Genomic DNA, 19650 nt, shown 5'->3' on the forward strand with positions numbered 1-19650 from the left:
CGGCTGCAGCTTTCTCTCCAGCCAAAAATCCTGAACACTTGCCGGAATGCCGGATCCGGCATTCATTTCCTTTGAAATGTATTCATTCCGGATCCGGCCCCAAGTGTTCTGGCAAAACGGATCCGGTTTTGCGGTCTGCGCATGCGCAGACCTTTAAAAATGGGGGGGGGGGAAATACCGGAATTGCAATGCATTTGTGAGACGGATCCGGATATTTTTTTCTTTCTGTAGCTTCTCAGCCCCTTGGATCTGCGTGCGCTGTCTGTTTGATGTACGGAGTTTGAAGATTGACAGCTTACACTGAGCCTAGTAACCGACACAGAATAAACATTACAGATCTGCTGTGGGTACAACCCAGCCCCTGACCCCGATACAAACAACAAACCTATTCAAGCGAGCTCTGCTGATTTGGCGCTCTCGTGTCAACAAATAACAGTCTATTCTAGCTGACTATTTAACAAGAGGTCGCCACTGTGAACCCTTCAACACTCAGCAACTGGGAGCAGCATAAAACATTGTGATGCCACGGTCCTCCAGCCTAATGACATTCATAGGGAGGATTTTTATTAATGAATGTGGATTATAACAGAAATTAGGAAACGATTCAAAGAGTTTTCATGTTTGTATCTTGGATAAAAACACAGAATGTGCCCCACCGAGGCAGACACAGGACATCAGGTATGTTGGGGAATTTGGTATGGGAATGCTTTTAACCCCTTAAAGAGGTTTTCCTAGAGTTGGTTGGTTTTTGAGTAGGCCCCCTTGCTTGTGAAACCCATGGAAAGAATCATACTGATCTGCTCCCTGGCACTCCAGTCCGGTGCCTTGGCTCTGTTTTGCCATCTTCCAGGTTTCCAGCTTGTTCACTTCCCACCTTGGTCTGCATGGGGCGACTAGGGCTGCTGCTTCTAATGATTGGTCTCAGATGTGACATGTCCCCAAGTGGCATGGGAACTGGAAGATCACCAAACTGAATCAGCAGGTAGTAGGTTAGCATGATTCTTTCCTAAGGTACCACCCTCTAGGGGGTCTACTTAAAGAGAGAAATCCTGTTTGGGCCAAATGACTAGACACTTTAAGCACTTTTGTGCATGTGGTGTTTTTTTGGTGTCATTATTTCTGGGCTACCAAAATAACTATTGCACCTCTTTTTTAGACATTTTTTTCTTTTTTTAGTTTTTGTCTAAAAAGTAAAAAATTGCCATTTTCAATTTATAGTTTTTTTAAATTGCCACCAAAATAATGTTTATTTTGATCCATTGTTTGATACATAATTGTAGGGAATTACTCACGAGGCTGATATCTGAAGTCAGTGTTGCTTGAGGCTGTGTTGGTGTACTTTGTACCAAATCAAGCAGCTCATATTGTTTGTAGTTGTTTGTTAAACATGGGGCCTCTTTAAACTTAACACTTTTGTCTAAGGGCTCTTTCACACTTGCGTTGTTCTTTTCTGGCATAGAGTTCTGTCGTCAGGGCTCTATGCAGGAAAAATCCTGATCAGGATTATCCCCATAAATTCTGAATGGAGAGAAATCCGTTCAAGATGCATCGGGATGTCTTCAGTTGAGGACCGGAACGTTTTTTGGCCGGAGAAAATACCGCAGCATGCTGCGCTTTTTGCTCCGGCCAAAAATCCTGAACACTTGCCGCAAGGCCGGATCCGGAATTAATGCCCATTGAAAGGCATTAATCCGGATCCGGCCTTAAGCTAAACGTCGTTTTGGCGCATTACCGGATCTGACGTTTAGCTTTTTATGAATGGTTACCATGGCTGCCAGGACGCTAAAGTCCTGTTTGCTATGGTAAAGTGTAGTGGGGAGCGGGGGAGCAGCATACTTACCGTCCGTGCGGCTCCCGGGGCGCTTCAGAGTGACGTCAGGGCGCCCCACGCACATGGATGACTGATCGCATGGATCACGTCATCCATGCGCATGGGACGCTCTGACGTAATTCTGGAGCGCCCCGGGAGCCGCACAGACGGTAAGTATACTGCTCCCCCGCTCCCCACTACTACTATGGCAACCAGGACTTTAATAGCGTCCTGGCTGCCATAGTAACACTGAACGCATTTTGAAGACTGATCCGTCTTCAGATGCTTTCAGTTCACTTGCGTTTTTCCAGATCCGGCATGTAATTCCGGCAAATGGAGTACACGACGGATCCGGACAACGCAAGTGTGAAAGAGCCCTAATAAAGGTACTTCAGTTTTTCTAGGCAACCCCCTACTGGAGTGAGTTTGTGACCTATTTTGCAATTTTTTGAAGTGATAAATCTGGAGTGACACTCATTACAGACCTCCTTTCCCACCTACTTTTCAAAACTGGAGTACCGTAAGTGGTGTAAAAATGCCATGCATTTTCCACACAAAAAGCCAAAAGAATTGTAAAAGCCCAATTCTGTGACTTTTTGAAGGCAAAATTCTGGACTGCATGACGTGATAAATTCATCCAACAATATATACAATCTAAGGTAAATGTGGTGGTAAGGGCAACTGCTTGGGTTTTTATTTTATTTTTCACGTTTCAATTTATGTTTGTACACAAATTTCCCCATGAGGTTATAAAAGACCACTGTCACGGCCACGGTTATGGTCGTGACTCCTTGGGAGCCGCATAGAGTTGCCCGCGGTTGTGGTTGTTGTGTCAACCGCAGCTGAGGCATAATGTAGTTGGCCTCAGTGCGGTTGCCGCGGACAACAGCTTTGTGTGCGGTTCCCGGGGAGTTGTGTGCGTGTGTGGATGCACTTTGTTTGTATGTCTGGTGTGCACTTGTTGTTTTGGTGCGCACGGACATCTTCCTCTCACTGTGGCTGCCCGTGGCAGCGTCTGGTATGTTGTACATGTGGTGGCAGTGTCCTGGCCTTCGGGCTGTCTTTCTGGACGGCTGCCACCCATGTCGTTGCCAGCGGCAACAGCCACAGTGTGATCTGTTGGACACTTCCCCTGTCTGTGACTTTCCCTTCTGTGGTGCTGGAAGGGTTAACTCCCCTCCCAGTGTGTGAGTGATGTCACTGGGTGTGTCTGTCCGGTGGGTGTGGCCATTTAGCCCTATAAAGCCTGTGTCTGGAGCACTGCTCAGTAGGTTGCTTTCAGTCATGCTTGGCTGAAGCAGCCGCCTGTGGATTCCATCCTTCTTGTAAGGGCCACCCTTCCGGTCATAAGATTCCTTTCCCTGATGTATGGTTGATGTCTTATCTCTTTGGTTTCTGTGCAGCTTATGGATCTGGATCCCTGTGTCCACAGGGATCCAGTCAGCAAGGCTGTGGCAGGTAGGTGGAACTAGTTAGTTCACCTGCCATATCCATAAGACTGTTGGTGTTCCCCCTTTCCTGGCTACTCGGCCCGTGAGACCCCTGTTCCTCCGTGTCCAGTAGGAACAGGCCGTCTTACCCTGACTCCTAGCTAGGGACCGGACGGAGGGTAAGTCAGGGCTCCTAGGTTCCGGCGCATGGGTCCTCCTACCTTTAAGGTCGGCCCATGTAGATAGGAGTTAGGGTCAGATTAGGGACGCTATAGGAGGTGACCAGCTCCCTAATTCTGTTGCCCTGGCCGAGCAGCAACCGGACATCAGCTGGCATCGCACGGCTGAGGATTTTCCCTATCCTCAGCCGTGACAACCACTGGGGGTATTCACACTTTACCCTACCTTACAATCTACAAGGAAAAGGGAAATAGATAGTACTGTAGGTGAGGGTACAAGCTGTTCATATGGTAGTGTGGTGGAGACAGGATTATTACAGGCTGGTATCCAGTTTGGATGTGTTCAGATGGGAGTGAGGTAGGTTTTAAGTTTGGATATGTTTGGGTAGTAAGTTCCAGAGTCTCTCTCCTTAACCAATAATCATGTACATGTACGTGATCAGAGTTAAGGGGATGCGGGTGCCAACATTGCTAACACGCCGTCATGTAACACCTCAGATGCCACTGGCAGTAGCAACTGCAGAGGGAGGGGGGCCCTCTGCCTTCTGATCCTTTGCCATGACAGCCTAGAGTCTTATAGAGGTTTCCAGGCTTGTTTTGGCTAACTGCCCAAAAAGTCGCGCCCAAAGCATGGCCTTGGCAGGCAGTCTTTCAGAATGCCATTGACTGCAATAGTATTCTATTGCGATCTATGGGACAAGCGATCAGAACACATCCACTTTGCTTGGTCGTATCACTCTGATTGAAACTCATTTGTGAGATATAAATGATACTCACTCATTAGAAGTGTGACTAGCGCTTTTCCATCTCTTTTTTCTTTATATACAATTGTAGCCTTAATAATTTATAATTCTAAGACCGATGAACTGATTGCTATCCCAAGCTGTGCAACGTTTCGGGGGTCACGCCCCCTTACTACTGTGTGCTTGTGGGATAAAACCAGACGCTTTAAATACGAGCTGTTTCCATCATCATCATTAGACATTTGCATATACAGCCAGGTCCATAAATATTGGGACATCAACACAATTCTAACATTTTGGGCTCTATACACCACCACAATGGATTTGAAATGAAACGAACAAGATGTGCTTTACCTGCAGACTGTCAGCTTTAATTTGAGGGTATTTACATCCAAATCAGGTGAACGGTGTAGGAATTACAACAGTTTGCATCTGTGTCTGTGACCAAAAGTAATTGGACAGAATAATAATCATAAATCAAACTTTCACTTTTTAATACTTGGTTGCAAATCCTTTGTAGTCAATTACAGCCTGAAGTCTGGACCGCATAGACATCACCAGACGCTGGGTTTCATCCCTGATGATGCCGTGCCAGGCCTCTACTGCAACTGTCTTCAGTTCCTGTTTGTTCTTGGAGCATTTTCCTTTCCGTTTTGTCTTCAGCAAGTGAAATGCATGCTCAATCGGATTCAGGTCAGGTTACTGACTTGGCCATTGCATAACATTCCACTTCTTTCCCTTAAAAAACTTTTTGGTTGCTTTTGCAGTATGCTTTGGGTCATTGTCCATCTGCGCTGAAAAGCGCCATCCAATGAGTTCTGAAGCATTTGGCTGAATATGAGCAGATAATATTGCCCGAAACACTTCAGAATTCATCCTGCTGCTTTTGTCAGCAGTGACATCATCACTAAATACAAGAGAACCAGTTCCATTGGCAGCCATACATGCCCACGCCATGACACTACCACCACCATGCTTCACTGATGAGGTGGTATGCTTAGGATCATGAGGAGTTCCTTTCCTTCTCCATACTCTTCTCTTCCCATCACTCTGGTACAAGTTGATCTTGGTCTCATCTGTCCATAGGATGTTGTTCCAAAACTGTGAAGGCTTTTTTAGATGTCGTTTGGCAAACTCTAATCTGGCCTTCCTGTTTTTGAGGCTTACCAAGTGTCACGAGGGTATCGAGAACCACGCCTGACTCCGTTATACCCGGGGTCAGGAAGTCGCAGCGGTTGGCTGCACGCTCTATTTAAGATAGGGCTGTTTTCCTTATGGTAGCTTTCTGGGTTTGCTTTGCAAACCCTTTTGGCTCACTCAGGGATCCGTAGCTCCTTCTCCTCAGCTGTTCCTTGTCCAGCACTCCCAAACCTCCTTATATTCCTCTCTCACACTTCTCTGGTTGCCAGAGATAGAGCTTCCTGCCTGGACATCTATCCTGACCCACTGGAGCTGTGTTGCTGCGTTCTCTGACTGTTGATTCAGAACGCTACCCTCCGGATCCCTGTTGGACCTTTGTGGACAGTTGTTGTCGTCCACCTGGGTGTTTGTGTTTTGTCTGTGTTTGTCTGTCCTCTCCCTGGTGTTTCCCTCTTAGTGCAGTGGTGAGGACTAGCGATCCCACCGGCCCGTTCACTATCTAGGGCTCATTTCAGGGAAAGCCAGGGTTTAGGCACGTGATCGCCGCACGGGTGAGGAACCCGTCTAGGGACGTCAGGGCAGTCAGGTGCCAGCCGCAAGGTGAGTTAGGGGTCACCACCTTTCCCTCTCCCTTAGGCAGGGCTTTCCCTGTTTTCCTCCCTGTGCGTGACACCGGTCATTACATTATCTCTGGCCCTTATTTTGTGTAGGTACTGAACGGATCCGATCATAATAATGCAGACGGAGGCTCCGTTCAGAACGGATCCGTCTGCATTATATTGGCATATAAAAGCTAAGTGTGAAAATAGCCTCGGACGGATCCGTCCAGACTTTCAATGTAAAGTCAATGGGGGACGGATCCGCTTGAAGATTGAGCCATATTGTGGCATCTTCAAACGGATCCGTCCCCATTGACTTACATTGTAAGTCTGGACGGATCCGCACGCCTCCGCACGGCCAGGCGGACACCCGAACGCTGCAAGCAGCGTTCAGCTGTCCGCCTGTCCGTGCGGAGGCGAGCGGAGCGGAGGCTGAACGCCGCCAGACTGATGCAGTCTGAGCGGATCCGCATCCATTCAGACTGCATCAGGGCTGGACGGAAGCGTTCGGGTCCGCTCGTGAGCCCCTTCAAACGGAGCTCACGAGCGGATAGCCGAACGCTAGTGTGAAAGTAGCCTAAGATTGAAAAATGTGTCTTCGCCGTTCAGGAAATACAATTCCTGGGTTACTTTTTTATCTGCTTCAGGTTTCCGTATGGATCCTAGGAAGGTCCAGGCAATTTTAGATTGGGATCTTCCTGAGAACCTCAAAGCACTACAACGGTTCTTGGGCTTCGCGAATTTCTATAGGAAATTCATTAAAAATTATTCACTTATTGTAAAACCGCTTACTGACATGACTAGGAAGGGGACTGATTTTTCTAAATGGTCTGACGCCGCTAAAGTTGCTTTTTCCTCTCTAAAAGAGAGGTTTACCTCAGCACCTGTACTAGTCCAACCTGATGTCTCTCAGCCTTTTATTGTTGAAGTCGATGCGTCAGAGGTGGGAGTGGGGGCGGTGCTGTCTCAGGGTCCGTCTCCTGGCAAATGGCGTCCTTGTGCTTTCTTTTCAAAAAAACTATCTGCAGCAGAAAAGAACTACGATATTGGCAATAGGGAACTATTAGCTATTAAACTTGCGTTTGAGGAGTGGCGCCACTTCTTAGAGGCTCACTGTGATTACGGACCACAAAAATCTCCTGTACCTCGAATCAGCTAAGCGTCTCACCCCTAGACAGGCTAGGTGGTCGCTATTTTTTTACCAGGTTTAACTTTGTCATTACCTATCGTCCTGGGGCAAAGAACACCAAGGCTGATGCACTATCTCGTTGTTTCCCTGGAGGGGGTAATGTGAGTGATCCGGTGCCCATTCTACAAAGAGGAGCGGTTGTCTCTGCGGTACACTCTGTTTTGGAGGGGAAGGTGTTAGAGGCCCAGGGGGACACCCCGGTCTCTTGCCCCTCAGAGAAATTGTTTGTACCGTTGAACCTACGTTTCGAATTATTAAAGGAACATCATAATTCGGCACTTGCTGGGCACCCGGGTAGTAAAGCAACCTTGGAGCTATTGTCTCGTCGTTTTTGGTGGCCAAGGTTGCGTCAGGATGTATTGGATTTTGTGTCTTCTTGTTCTACCTGTGCGCGCGCAAAAGTTTCACATACACGTCCTGCAGGGTCTCTATTACCACTCGTCATTCCCAATAGACCGTGGACACATCTGTCAATGGATTTTATCACTGACTTTGTCTGCGGGTAAAACAGTGTTTTTGGTAGTAGTGGACAGGTTTAGCAAAATGGTACACTTCATTGCGTTACCCGCACTACCTAATGCTAAGACTCTTGCTCAGGTATTCGTCAGTGAAATCGTGAAGCTTCACGGGGTCCCCTCCGATGTTGTTTCGGATCGGGGTACCCAGTTTATTTCTAAATTTTGGAAAGCTTTTTGTTCCCGTTTGGGGGTACACTTGTCCTTTTCCTCAGCTTTCCATCCTCAGTCGAATGGACAGACTGAGCGAACCAACCAAAACCTTGAGACATATCTAAGATGTTTTGTGTCTGAAAACCAAGAGTTGTGGTCATCATATTTACCGTTAGCTGAGTTTGCCATAAATAATCGTCGTCAGGAATCCACTGGCAAGTCACCATTTCTTGGTGCATATGGTTTTCATCCCCAATTCTGTACTTTCAAAGAGGGGGGGTCTTCTGGGGTTCCCGAAGAGGAACGTTTTTCGTCATCTCTTTCATCGGTATGGCAGAAGGTGCAAGCTAACTTGAAAAATATGGGAGGTAAATACAAATGCATGGCTGATAAGAGACGGTCGCCAGGTCCGGACCTAGGAGTGAATGACTATGTGTGGTTGTCTACTAGGAATATTAAATTGAAGGTTCCCTCTTGGAAACTGGGTCCTAGGTTTATTGGCCCTTACAAAATTGTAGCCATCATCAACCCCGTGGCTTTTCACCTGGAGTTACCTCAGACTTTTAAAATTCATAATGTTTTTCATAAGTCGTTACTCAAAAAATATGTTCCACCTCTAGAACCATCACCGCTGCCACCCCCTCCTGTTGTCGTGGATGGTAATCTAGAATTTCAGATATCCAAAATTGTTAATTCTCGTCGGGTCCGCCGCTCTCTTCAATATCTGGTGCATTGGAGAGGTTACGGTCCCGAGGAAAGAATGTGGGTTCCTGCGTCTGAGGTAAACGCAGACAGGTTAGTTCGGGTTTTTCATGCCTCTCATCCTGAGAGACCTGGTCCTGAGTGTCCGGAGGCCCCTCGTAGAGAGGGGGGTACTGTCACGAGGGTATCGAGAACCACACCTGACTCCGTTATACCCGGGGTCAGGAAGTCGCAGCGGTTGGCTGCACGCTCTATTTAAGATAGGGCTGTTTTCCTTATGGTAGCTTTCTGGGTTTGCTTTGCAAACCCTTTTGGCTCACTCAGGGATCCGTAGCTCCTTCTCCTCAGCTGTTCCTTGTTCAGCACTCCCAAACCTCCTTATATTCCTCTCTCACACTTCTCTGGTTGCCAGAGATAGAGCTTCCTGCCTGGACATCTATCCTGACCCACTGGAGCTGTGTTGCTGCGTTCTCTGACTGTTGATTCAGAACGCTACCCTCCGGATCCCTGTTGGACCTTTGTGGACAGTTGTTGTCGTCCACCTGGGTGTTTGTGTTTTGTCTGTGTTTGTCTGTCCTCTCCCTGGTGTTTCCCTCTTAGTGCAGTGGTGAGGACTAGCGATCCCACCGGCCCGTTCACTATCTAGGGCTCATTTCAGGGAAAGCCAGGGTTTAGGCACGTGATCGCCGCACGGGTGAGGAACCCGTCTATGGACGTCAGGGCAGTCAGGTGCCAGCCGCAAGGTGAGTTAGGGGTCACCACCTTTCCCTCTCCCTTAGGCAGGGCTTTCCCTGTTTTCCTCCCTGTGCGTGACACCGGTCATTACACCAAGGCTTTACATCTTGTGGTGAAGTCTTCTCTTGATTGTTGACTTTGACACACATACACCTACCTCCTGGAGAGTGTTCTTGATCTGGCCAACTGTTGTGAAGGGTGTTTTCTTCACCTGGGAAAGAATTATTCGGTCATCCACCACAATTGTTTCCCATGGTCTTCTGGGTCTTTTGGTGTTGCTGAGCTGACCGGTGCGTTACTTATTTTTAAGAATGTTCCAAATAGTTGTTTTGGCCCTGCCTAATGTTTTTGCTATCTCTCTGATGGGTTTGTTTAGTTTTTTTCAGCCTAATGATGGCTTGCTTCACTGATAGTGACAGCTCTTTGGATCTCATCTTGAGAGTTGACAGCAACAGATACCAAATGCAAATAGCACATTTGAAATGAACTCTGGACCTTTTATCTGCTCATTGTAATTGGGATAATGAGGGAATAACACACACCTGGCCATGGAACAGCCGAGAGGCCAATTGTCCCATTGCTTTTAGTTCCTTAACAAGTGGGAGGCACATATGCAAACTGTTGTAATTCCTGCACCGTTCATCTGATTTGGATGTAAATACCCTCAAATTAAAGCTGACAGTCTGCAGTTAAAGCACATCTTGTTCGTTTCATTTCAAATCCATTGTGGTGGTGTATAGAGCCATAAATGTTAGAATTGTGCCGATGTCCCAATATTTTTGGACCTGACTGTATTTACAAAGTGTTCACTATATACAGAACATTCATATTGCATTTAAAAAACGGTTACTGAGACATTATTTCATAAAAATATCATAAAACAGATTTTATTCAGCCCCTTTGGTTTCACTGCATCCATTTTCATAAGGCCTCATGCACACGACCGTTGTTGTGTCCCGTGTCCGTTGTTCCATTTTCCATGATTTTCTGCGAACCCATTGACTTTCAATGGGTCCGTGGAAAACTCGGCTAATGCACCGTTTGTCATCCGCGTCCGTGATCCGTGTTTCCAGTCTGTGAAAAAAATAGGACCTGTCCTATTTTTTTCACGGACAACGGTTCGCGGACCCATTCAAGTCAAGTTAAAAAAACACGGAGGCACACAAGATTGTCATCCGCGCGTCCGCGTCCGTTTTTTTCCTATCATTTGCATGGCAAACTTGACTTAGATTTTTTTTTACTTTCCTTAATGTCTGGTGATCCTCCAAAAATAAAGGAAGACACACGTAAACAAAAATGGACACGGATCACGGAACAACGGAACCCCTTTTTGCGGACCACAAAAAAATACTGCATGAGGCCTAATACAGCTAGTTTCATATTAAATATAGGCAAATGTCTGATGATGATGGAAACTTGTATTTAAAGCACCTGGTTTCATCACACAAGCACACAAGAGTAAGGGGGCGTGACCCCGAAACGTCGCTCAGCTTGGGATAGCAATTAGTTCAGCGGTCTCAGAATTATGAAGCAGTACAGCTACAATTTTATATACAGAAGAAAGAGATGGAAAAGTGCAAGTCACACTTCTAATGAGTGAGTATCATTTATATCTCACGTATGAGTTTCAATAAGCTTGATATGACCGAGCAAAGTGTATGTGTTCACGAGTGGGGCCTGAGTGAGGCTCTGAATCGGATCATAGGTGGAATTACAGGTGGAGCGACTATTGTTGATTGAGGTACAAGTGATCAGAAGACTGCATGCACAAGTCCCCTAAAGGGACTAAAAGTAACATTTACATTTTAAATAGTTCAATGGTACCTGCGCTGCCGTAAAGAACTGCACTAAAATTATCACTCAGTGGAGTGCGTCGCTGCTTGGTCTAGAGAGGGTTAATAGCCTAAACCCTCAGTTTAATTCAGGAAGAAAAATAAATAAGAGGCTAGACCCACGCTGACTATTAAGTGCTATGTGATAGTGTAAGGGTATCGGGACATAACTGGTGGCCACTTAGATATGTAATACCCTAGTTGCTAGGCAGTATTGCGCTTATTGGTGATGCTGTGTGATACTAAATAGCTTTAGCTTAAATATAAACTTCAACTAAACTGACTACTTGACAATATTATGTTTATTGGTAGTACTGTGTAGTAGTGTAGAGATTGCAAAGACTTAGATCTGTGATCCAGAAAAAAACCTACTTGCCTGCGATGCTGCAAACAGTGTCTCACTTTGCAGGGGTGGTGGCGTTATTCTGCTGTAGGTTTTCCTGTCTTCAGCCTCCACTGCCAAAGTGTGCGGCCCCAGCCGGTGGCTCGTGCTCGCGAGGGAAGCCGCTCTAGTAATGAAATGGAGCGAATCTTCTGTGTGACATTACACCACGGATGCCTCCTTGGACCAAAACTCTACCAACGCGTTTCAGAATTGCCGAATTCCTTCCTCAGGGATGATTCTGATCCCTCCTGCTCGTGAATAAATAAGCATTCATTTCAATGGTTACCAGTCCTACTCAATTAGGTATTCTGTGAGAAGCCAGCTGTAAATGGCATACCTCAGCATTGCCATACCATCCCCTGTGAATTTTCTATATGGATCTATCTTGTCAGTATGGACTAATATTTAAGTATATGTTTAGACATATATTTAATATCAAGAAGTTTCTTGATTTAATATATCCTTTAGTGTTGATCGAGCACCATAGTGCTCGGGGGCCTGGGCCGAACACATAGGGATGCTCGGGTGCTCTACCGAGCACCCGAGTATAATGGAAGTCAATGGGAGAACCCGAGCATTAAACCAGGCACCCCCTGCTCTGAAGAGGGGAGGGTGCCTGGTTCATAGGGAAAGGTCAGACATTGATGGAAACACCACCAAAATTGTTCGGGAACAGCATGGGGAGGATGTCTGGATGCATCTTGGACTCCCAGGTCGCTGCTGGGAATTATGTTGTCTGCCACTTTTACAGACTGACAATAAGGGTCCATTCACATGTCCGTTTTTTCTTTCCTGATCTGTTCCATTTTTTGCGGAACAGATCAGGACCAGATCTGCACCCATTCATTTTCAATGGGTCCTGGAAAAAATCGGACAGCACAATGTGTGCTGTCCGTTTCCGTTGTTCTGTTCCGCATGTCCGTTTAAATATAAAACATGTCCTATTCTTTTCCGCAAAATTCGGATCCTGGTACAATACAAAGTCAATGGATCCGCAAAAAACTGAAGACATCTGGATGTCATTCCGTATGTCATCCGTTTTATGCGGAATCCGTTCCTGGAAACACATAACAAATTTTCTTTTCTTTTTTTTTCAATTTTTTTTCAAAGAAATCCCAACAACTTTATTTGATTATTGAAATTTATACATGTTTCCGTTTTTTGCGGATCCGCAAAAAACGGATGACACACGGATGACATACGGAAACATTTTCAGGAACAACGGATCCGCAAAAAACGGACCGAAAATCGGGATATAGGAAAAAACAGACGTGTGAATGGACCCTAATACGCACAAAACCAAAGATAAAATCGATTTTAGAGGAAAAATTGTTAGGAAACATTATTTTCTGTATACAAACCGGATTCCAAAAAAGTTGGGACACTATACAAATCGTGAATAAAAACTGAATGCAATGATGTGGAGGTGCCAACTTCTAATATTTTATTCAGAATAGAACATAAATCACGGAACAAAAGTTTAAACTGAGAAAATTTACCATTTTAAGGGAAAAATATGTTGAATCAGAATTTCATGGTGTCAACAAATCCCAAAAAAGTTGGGACAAGGCCATTTTCACCACTGTGTGGCATGTCCCCTTCTTCTTACAACACTCAACAGACGTCTGGGGACCGAGGAGACCAGTTTCTCAAGTTTAGAAATAGGAATGCTCTCCCATTCTTGTCTAATACAGGCCTCTAACTGTTCAATCGTCTTGGGCCTTCTTTGTTGCACCTTCCTCTTTATGATGCGCCAAATGTTCTCTATAGGTGAAAGATCTGGACTGCAGACTGGCCATTTCAGTACCCGGATCCTTCTCCTACGCAGCCATGATGTTGTGATTGATGCAGAATGTGGTCTGGCATTATCTTGTTGAAAAATGCAGGGTCTTCCCTGAAAGAGATGACGTCTGGATGGGAGCATATGTTGTTCTAGAACCTGAATATATTTTTCTGCATTGATGGTGCCTTTCCAGACATGCAAGCTGCCCATGCCACACGCACTCATGCAACCCCATACCATCAGAGATGCAGGCTTCTGAACTGAGCGTTGATAACAACTTGGGTTGTCCTTGTCCTCTTTGGTCCGGATGACATGGCATCCCAGATTTCCAAAAAGAACTTCGAATCGTGACTCGTCTGACCACAGAACAGTCTTCCATTTTGCCACACTCCATTTTAAATGATCCCTGGCCCAGTGAAAACGCCTGAGCTTGTGGATCTTGCTTAGAAATGGCTTCTTCTTTGCACTGTAGAGTTTCAGCTGGCAACGGCGGATGGCACGGTGGATTGTGTTCACTGACAATGGTTTCTGGAAGTATTCCTGAGCCCATTCTGTGATTTCCTTTACAGTAGCATTCCTGTTTGTGGTGCAGTGTCATTTAAGGGCCCGGAGATCACGGGCATCCAGTATGGTTTTACGGCCTTGACCCTTACGCACAGAGATTGTTCCAGATTCTCAGAATTTTCGGATGATGTTATGCACAGTTGATGATGATAGATGCAAAGTCTTTGCAATTTTTCGCTGGGTAACACCTTTCTGATATTGCTCCACTATCTTTCTGCGCAACATTGTGGGAATTGGTGATCCTCTACCCATCTTGGCTTCTGAGAGACACTGCCACTCTGAGAAGCTCTTTTTATACCCAATCATTTTGCCAATAGACCTAATTAGTGTTAATTGGTCTTCCAGCTCTTCGTTATGCTCAAATTTACTTTTTCCAGCCTCTTATTGCTACTTGTCCCAACTTTTTGGGGATTTGTTGACACCGTGAAAATTTGAATCAACGTATTTTTCCTTTAAAATGATACATTTACTCGGATTAAACGTTTGATCTGTCATCTACGTTCTATTACAAATAAAATATTGACATTTGCCATCTCCACATCATTGCATTCAGTTTTTATTCACAATTTGTTTAGTGTCTTAACTTTTTTGGAATCCGGTTTGTATTTAATGTATATAAAGTGCTGCCAAAAATTACAAGGAAGAGACACTCCGATACAACCTGTATATCATATGAAGGATATGAAGGAGGGCCTCATTCACATTGTGGTGCAATTGTTCAGGTAGTGGGACTCCTACACTCATAAAGCCTATGCATTAAGTGAAAGGGCTGCCAAAAATTACATGGAACCGGAACTACAATACACCCTTTGTTACACATAACAGCCTTGAAAAATTATAATTGATGGCCTGCTGGTGATCTTCAAAAACATTTGGAGCAAGGTCCTGCTGATCGGACATCTAAAACATTATGGGCGAGGGCCTGCTGCCACTTTGGTGATTTCTGATAACCTGGGCCCGATCTCATGTCGCCGTGACTGCGACGATCCATTCGGATGTCTGCCCTATCAACTTTCAATATTATTTTCAGCGCCAACCACGGTGACCACGGGTAATGGGGAATCAGGGTTTGATTCCAGAGAGGAAGCCTGAGAAATAGCTATGGCCGTCGGCTACCACTTCCAAGGAAGGCAGAATGTGCGTAAATTACCTATTAGGTATAATTAGGTGAGGGTCTGCAGGTAAGATGACCCTCTAAAACATTGTATGCGAGGGCCTGCAGGTGAGCTGACCCTGTAAAAGATTGTAGGTGAGGGCATGCTGGTGAGCTGACCATGTAAAAAATTATATGCGAGGGCCTGCTGCTAAGCGGACCCTCTAAAACATTATGGTTGACGGCCTGCTGCTGAGCGAACCATTTAACAAAATTATGGGAGAGTGCCTGCTGCTTAGCTGACCATTGAAAAAATTTACAGGGTTCAAAGCAGGCCGGGTCGCCTGAATACTTCAGCTAGGAATAATGGAATAGGACTCCGGTTCTATTTTGTTGGTTTTCGGAACTGGGGCCATAATTAAGAGGGACGGCCGGGGGCATCCGTATTGCGCCGCTAGAGCTGAAATTCTTGGACCGGCGCGAGACGAACCAAAGCAAAAGCATTTGACAAGAATGTTTTCATTAATCAAAAACGAAAGTCGGAGGTTCGAAGACAATCAAATACTGTCATAGTTCCAACCATAAACAATGACTACCGGCAATCCGGTGGCGTTATTCCCATGACCTGCCGAGCAGCTTCTGGGAAACCAAAGTTTTTGGGTTCTGGGGGGAGTAAAGTTGCAAAGCTGAAACTTAAAGGAATTGACGGAAGGGCACCACCAGGAGTGGAGCCTGCGGCTTAATTTGACTCAACACAGGAAGCCCCACCTGGCCCGGACACAGAAAGGATTGACAGATTAATAGCTCTTTCTTGATACTGTGGGTGGCGGTGCATGGACGTTCTTAGTTGGTGGAGCGATTTGTCTGTTTAATTTCAATAATGTACGAGACTCCTCCGTGATAACTAGTTACGCTACCCCTGGCAGTGAGGATTCTGTTGACCAGACTCTTGGATAGTGAGGCTGGACTTGTAGGTGAAGGCCTGCTGGTGAGCTGACCCTCTAAAAAATTATATGCAAGGGCTTGCAGGTGAGCTGACCCCGTAAAAGATTGTTGGTGAGGGCCTGCAGGTGAGCTGACCCTGTAAAACATTGTAGGTGAGGGCTTGCTGGTGAGCTGACCCTGTAAACATTTTTAGGTGTGGGCCTGCTGGTGAGCTGACCCTGTAAAACATTATATGCGTGGGTCTGCTGGTGAGCTGACCCTCTAAAAGATTATATGTAAGGGCCTGCTGGTGAGTTGACCCTGTGAAAGGTTTTAGGAGCGGCCCTGGTGGTGCCGAGCTCCAAAGCCGCCACCAAAATACGGCCATTATCAGACACAACCATGTCTGGTTCTAGGTTGAGTCACAGCTCAGTCTGGTCTCTTATCCCCTGTCACAGCTCTGCAGCGGTGTGCTGTTTGTACCCTAAGCATATCAGCTGCAGTGCTACACTGCTGCCAGCTACCGACTAATGACTGACTGGTGCTGCACGCAGATAATTCGGAAGTGGAGGCGGAGGAGGAGAAGTGGGGGTTGGAGCCACTAACGTAGGGGCTGGCAGAAACCCTGATCGATGTAGGACCCCCAATCCTTGGCGTCCATAGCACCTGTGCCAACCCAGGGTACGACTCGGTCCCGGTCTCCACAACATTCACCCAGTATGCCGTCAGGGAAATGTAGCATCCCTGGCCAAATGCACTTGTCCATGTGTCCATGGTTAAGCAGACATTCCCAGTAACTGTGTTAGTCAGGGCATGTGTGATGTTACGGGACACATGTTGCTGTAAGGCGGGCATGGCACACCTTGAAAAATGGTGGCGGCTGGGGACTGCGTAACGTGGGACGGCCGCTGACATGAGGCACTTATTTACTGCTATGGCCTGTGGGTGGGTGGCTGGGTATTTGCTCTTGCATTCAAATGCCTGGGGTAAGGACATTTGTATGCTGCGCTGGGACACGGATGTGGATGTGGTCGCTGATGGTGCTTGCGAAGGTCCAGGTGCAGGGCTGGAGGCATCCGGGCCTGCGCCTCCGACAGGGGATTGGCCAGCACATAACACATGGTAAGAGGAGGCAGTGGTGTGACACGCAGACACAGATTGTGGACCCAGGCGTTCGGCCCACCTATTACAGTGCTTTGATACCATGTGGAGGATCATGCTGGTGATGGTGAGGCTGCTAGTGTTCACTCCCCTGCTAATTTTTGTATGGCACAGGTTGCAAATTACAATTATTTTGTCGTCCGCACTTTCCTCAAAAAAGCGCCATACTGCGGAACACCTACTCCTTGGCAAGGGAGATTTCCGCAAGGGCGTACTCTGGGGAACAGTTGTGGGCCTGTTTGGTGTGACCCACCTTCTCCCTTTTGTCATCCCACTGCCTCTTCCAGCCTGTTTCGGTGCAGCAGATCCCTCCCCCTCTGTACTGCTCGGCTTCCCACCTTCCCAGGTGGGGTCAGTGAATTCATCGTCCACCACCTCCTCTTTCTCTTCCTCACTCTGCTCATTCTCCTGACTTTTTGACCTAAGCACTACCTCAGTGATTGACAACTGTGTCTCATCCTCTTCATCAACCTCTTGAGACAGTAATTGCTGTTGAGTTATTGGCAACTGTGTCTCATCATCATCCACCTCATTAAACAGTAACTGCCGTTCCCCACCGTCATCTTCTTGTGATTGTGGATGCTCAAGAGTTTGGGAATCAGGGCATAAGATCTGTCCCTCTTCAAGCGTGCTTGGCGAGAGGGCCAAATGAAGGAATGGTGCTGAAAAGAGCTCCTCAGAATATCCGAGTGTGGGATCACTTGTTTGGCCAGACTCTCCATAGTGGGAGGAAGGAGGATCAGGGTGAGGACTGGGTTGAGCAGACTCTTGGTTACTGAGACTGGATTTGGTGGAAAACAGGGTGGTGCTTAAGCGACTGGAAGCATTATCTGCTGCAATCCAACTGACCACCTGGTCACACTGGTTTGACTTCAAGAGCGGTGTCCTGGCAGTAGGCACAGTTTCACTGCGCCCAGGGCCACGGCCTCTGCGTGCACCATCAGCATCACGGCCACTGCCCCGTCCCTTACTGCTCGCCTTCTTCATGTTAAATGTTATATATGATTAAAAGTCTGTCACACGTACAGTAGCGTAGGATTTGGAAGTGTATGCACAAAGAAATTTAAAAAGGTATTTTGGATGTGAAAACGTCACACAGGAGATATCCCGCAGATAATGTCAATGCTGTCACCAGCGGCAAATAAAAATTACAGGGAATGTCACAGGTGGGATGAGGAAACATTATACAGGAGAAGTACCACCGGTAATGTCACTGTCTATGCAAAAAAGTACACTGTATGTCACAGATTAATTTTTGAAGCACACATGTTACACTGCATATGTGGCCCTGGTAATGTCACTGTCAGAAGCGGACACCATCTATTCAAAAAGTACACTGTATGTCAGATATTTTTTGGATGCGCACACTTTACACTGGAGATGTGGCACAGCTAATATCACTGTCAGCAGCGGACACCATCTACGGAAAAGGTACGCTGGATGGCAGATATTTTTTGGATGCCCATACTTTACACTGGAGATGTGGTGCAGCTAATGTCACTATCCGCAGCAGATACCGTCTACGGAAAAAGTACACTGGATGTCACTGATATTTTAGGGATGCACACACTTTACACAGGAGATGTGGCGCGGATGATTTAACTGTCCGCAGCAGCCTATTAGACGCTATTTAGCACTAAAAATATATATTGCTGCTGTCACACACAATAGTCCTTAAAAGGACTTTTGGGTCTCTGAAAAGTTTTTCAAATAAAAATTTTCCAATAACACTCCCTACACTGTCTGTACCTTCCTATGCTCAGCTCAGCTATATAGCACCCGATGACGCGTTTCGGCCAGCCAATCACTGTAATGCCAGTAACCAACATGGCTACGGCATTACAGTGAGGGCAGTACTTACCTGCACGTTTATTGGCTGCGTAACAGCCAAGAGATGTGCGGGGCAGAGACCCGAGCCAAGTACCACCATGTGCCGAGCATCGAGATGCTTGAGCCGAACTAGTGTTTGGCCGAGCATGCTCGATCAACATTAATATCCTCATATATTAATATGGGTGTGAATCTATTGAGGTTGTCCTCATGAAAATGCTAACAGTTCAATCTCCTGGTTAAGCCCTGCTGGTGTAAGGCTATTTAAGTTATAGATCCACTTTGTTTCATTTCTTGACATCAATTTAATGTAGTCTATGATCAGTCTATGATCAGGTTTTATTTGTTCTAGTGCTCCAAAACTGGACCCCCCCAAATTTCCCATTATGTTTATCTTTGTAGTGGCGTGAGAGCGGATGGCCCTCAAATGTTTTATTTACAGTATATTTCTAATATGTTCCCCTTTTCTAGTCTGTAGTGTTTTTTTGGTTCTGCCCACATATAATTTTGCACACGGGCATTTTATAAAATAGATGACGCCCTTGGTGTTGCATTTAAGATGGTTCTCTATTTTATATATATTTTGTACAGTTTCTATTGTCTTTAATGGTTTGTTTCGTTTTACAAGATGGCATGTCTTACATGTTTTGCATGGGAAGAAGCCAAATTTAGTATCACGGGCTATTTTGGTATTTTTTTTTTTGGGTGTTTATTTTAACGGAAGGGGCTATTAGATTTCCCAGGTTTTGTGCTCTCTTGAATGTGAAACATGGATGTTTGGGTAGTTTTTTATCCTATAACTTTATCTTGTTTAAGGATGTCCCAATTCTTTTATGCTCTGTCCTGGTTGGTCCTGTTTGGTTTTGTGCAGGAGTATCTTCCT

General features: G+C 46.1%; 1 protein-coding gene across 1 annotated transcript in view; it reads left to right on the forward strand.

Moving 5' to 3' along the window:
- Positions 1–599: 599 nt before the first annotated feature.
- LOC122926275 (transmembrane protease serine 5-like) overlaps positions 600–19650 on the forward strand; it is a 173464-nt gene continuing 154413 nt past the window's right edge. The window contains exon 1 of the mRNA XM_044277649.1: positions 600–678. Within this exon, the coding sequence (XP_044133584.1) occupies positions 618–678 (61 nt within the window). The 5' untranslated portion in view covers positions 600–617. The remainder of the gene's footprint in view (positions 679–19650) is intronic.

Source organism: Bufo gargarizans, chromosome 2, assembly GCF_014858855.1.
Source record: "Bufo gargarizans isolate SCDJY-AF-19 chromosome 2, ASM1485885v1, whole genome shotgun sequence".
Classification (NCBI taxonomy): Eukaryota; Metazoa; Chordata; class Amphibia; order Anura; family Bufonidae; genus Bufo; species Bufo gargarizans.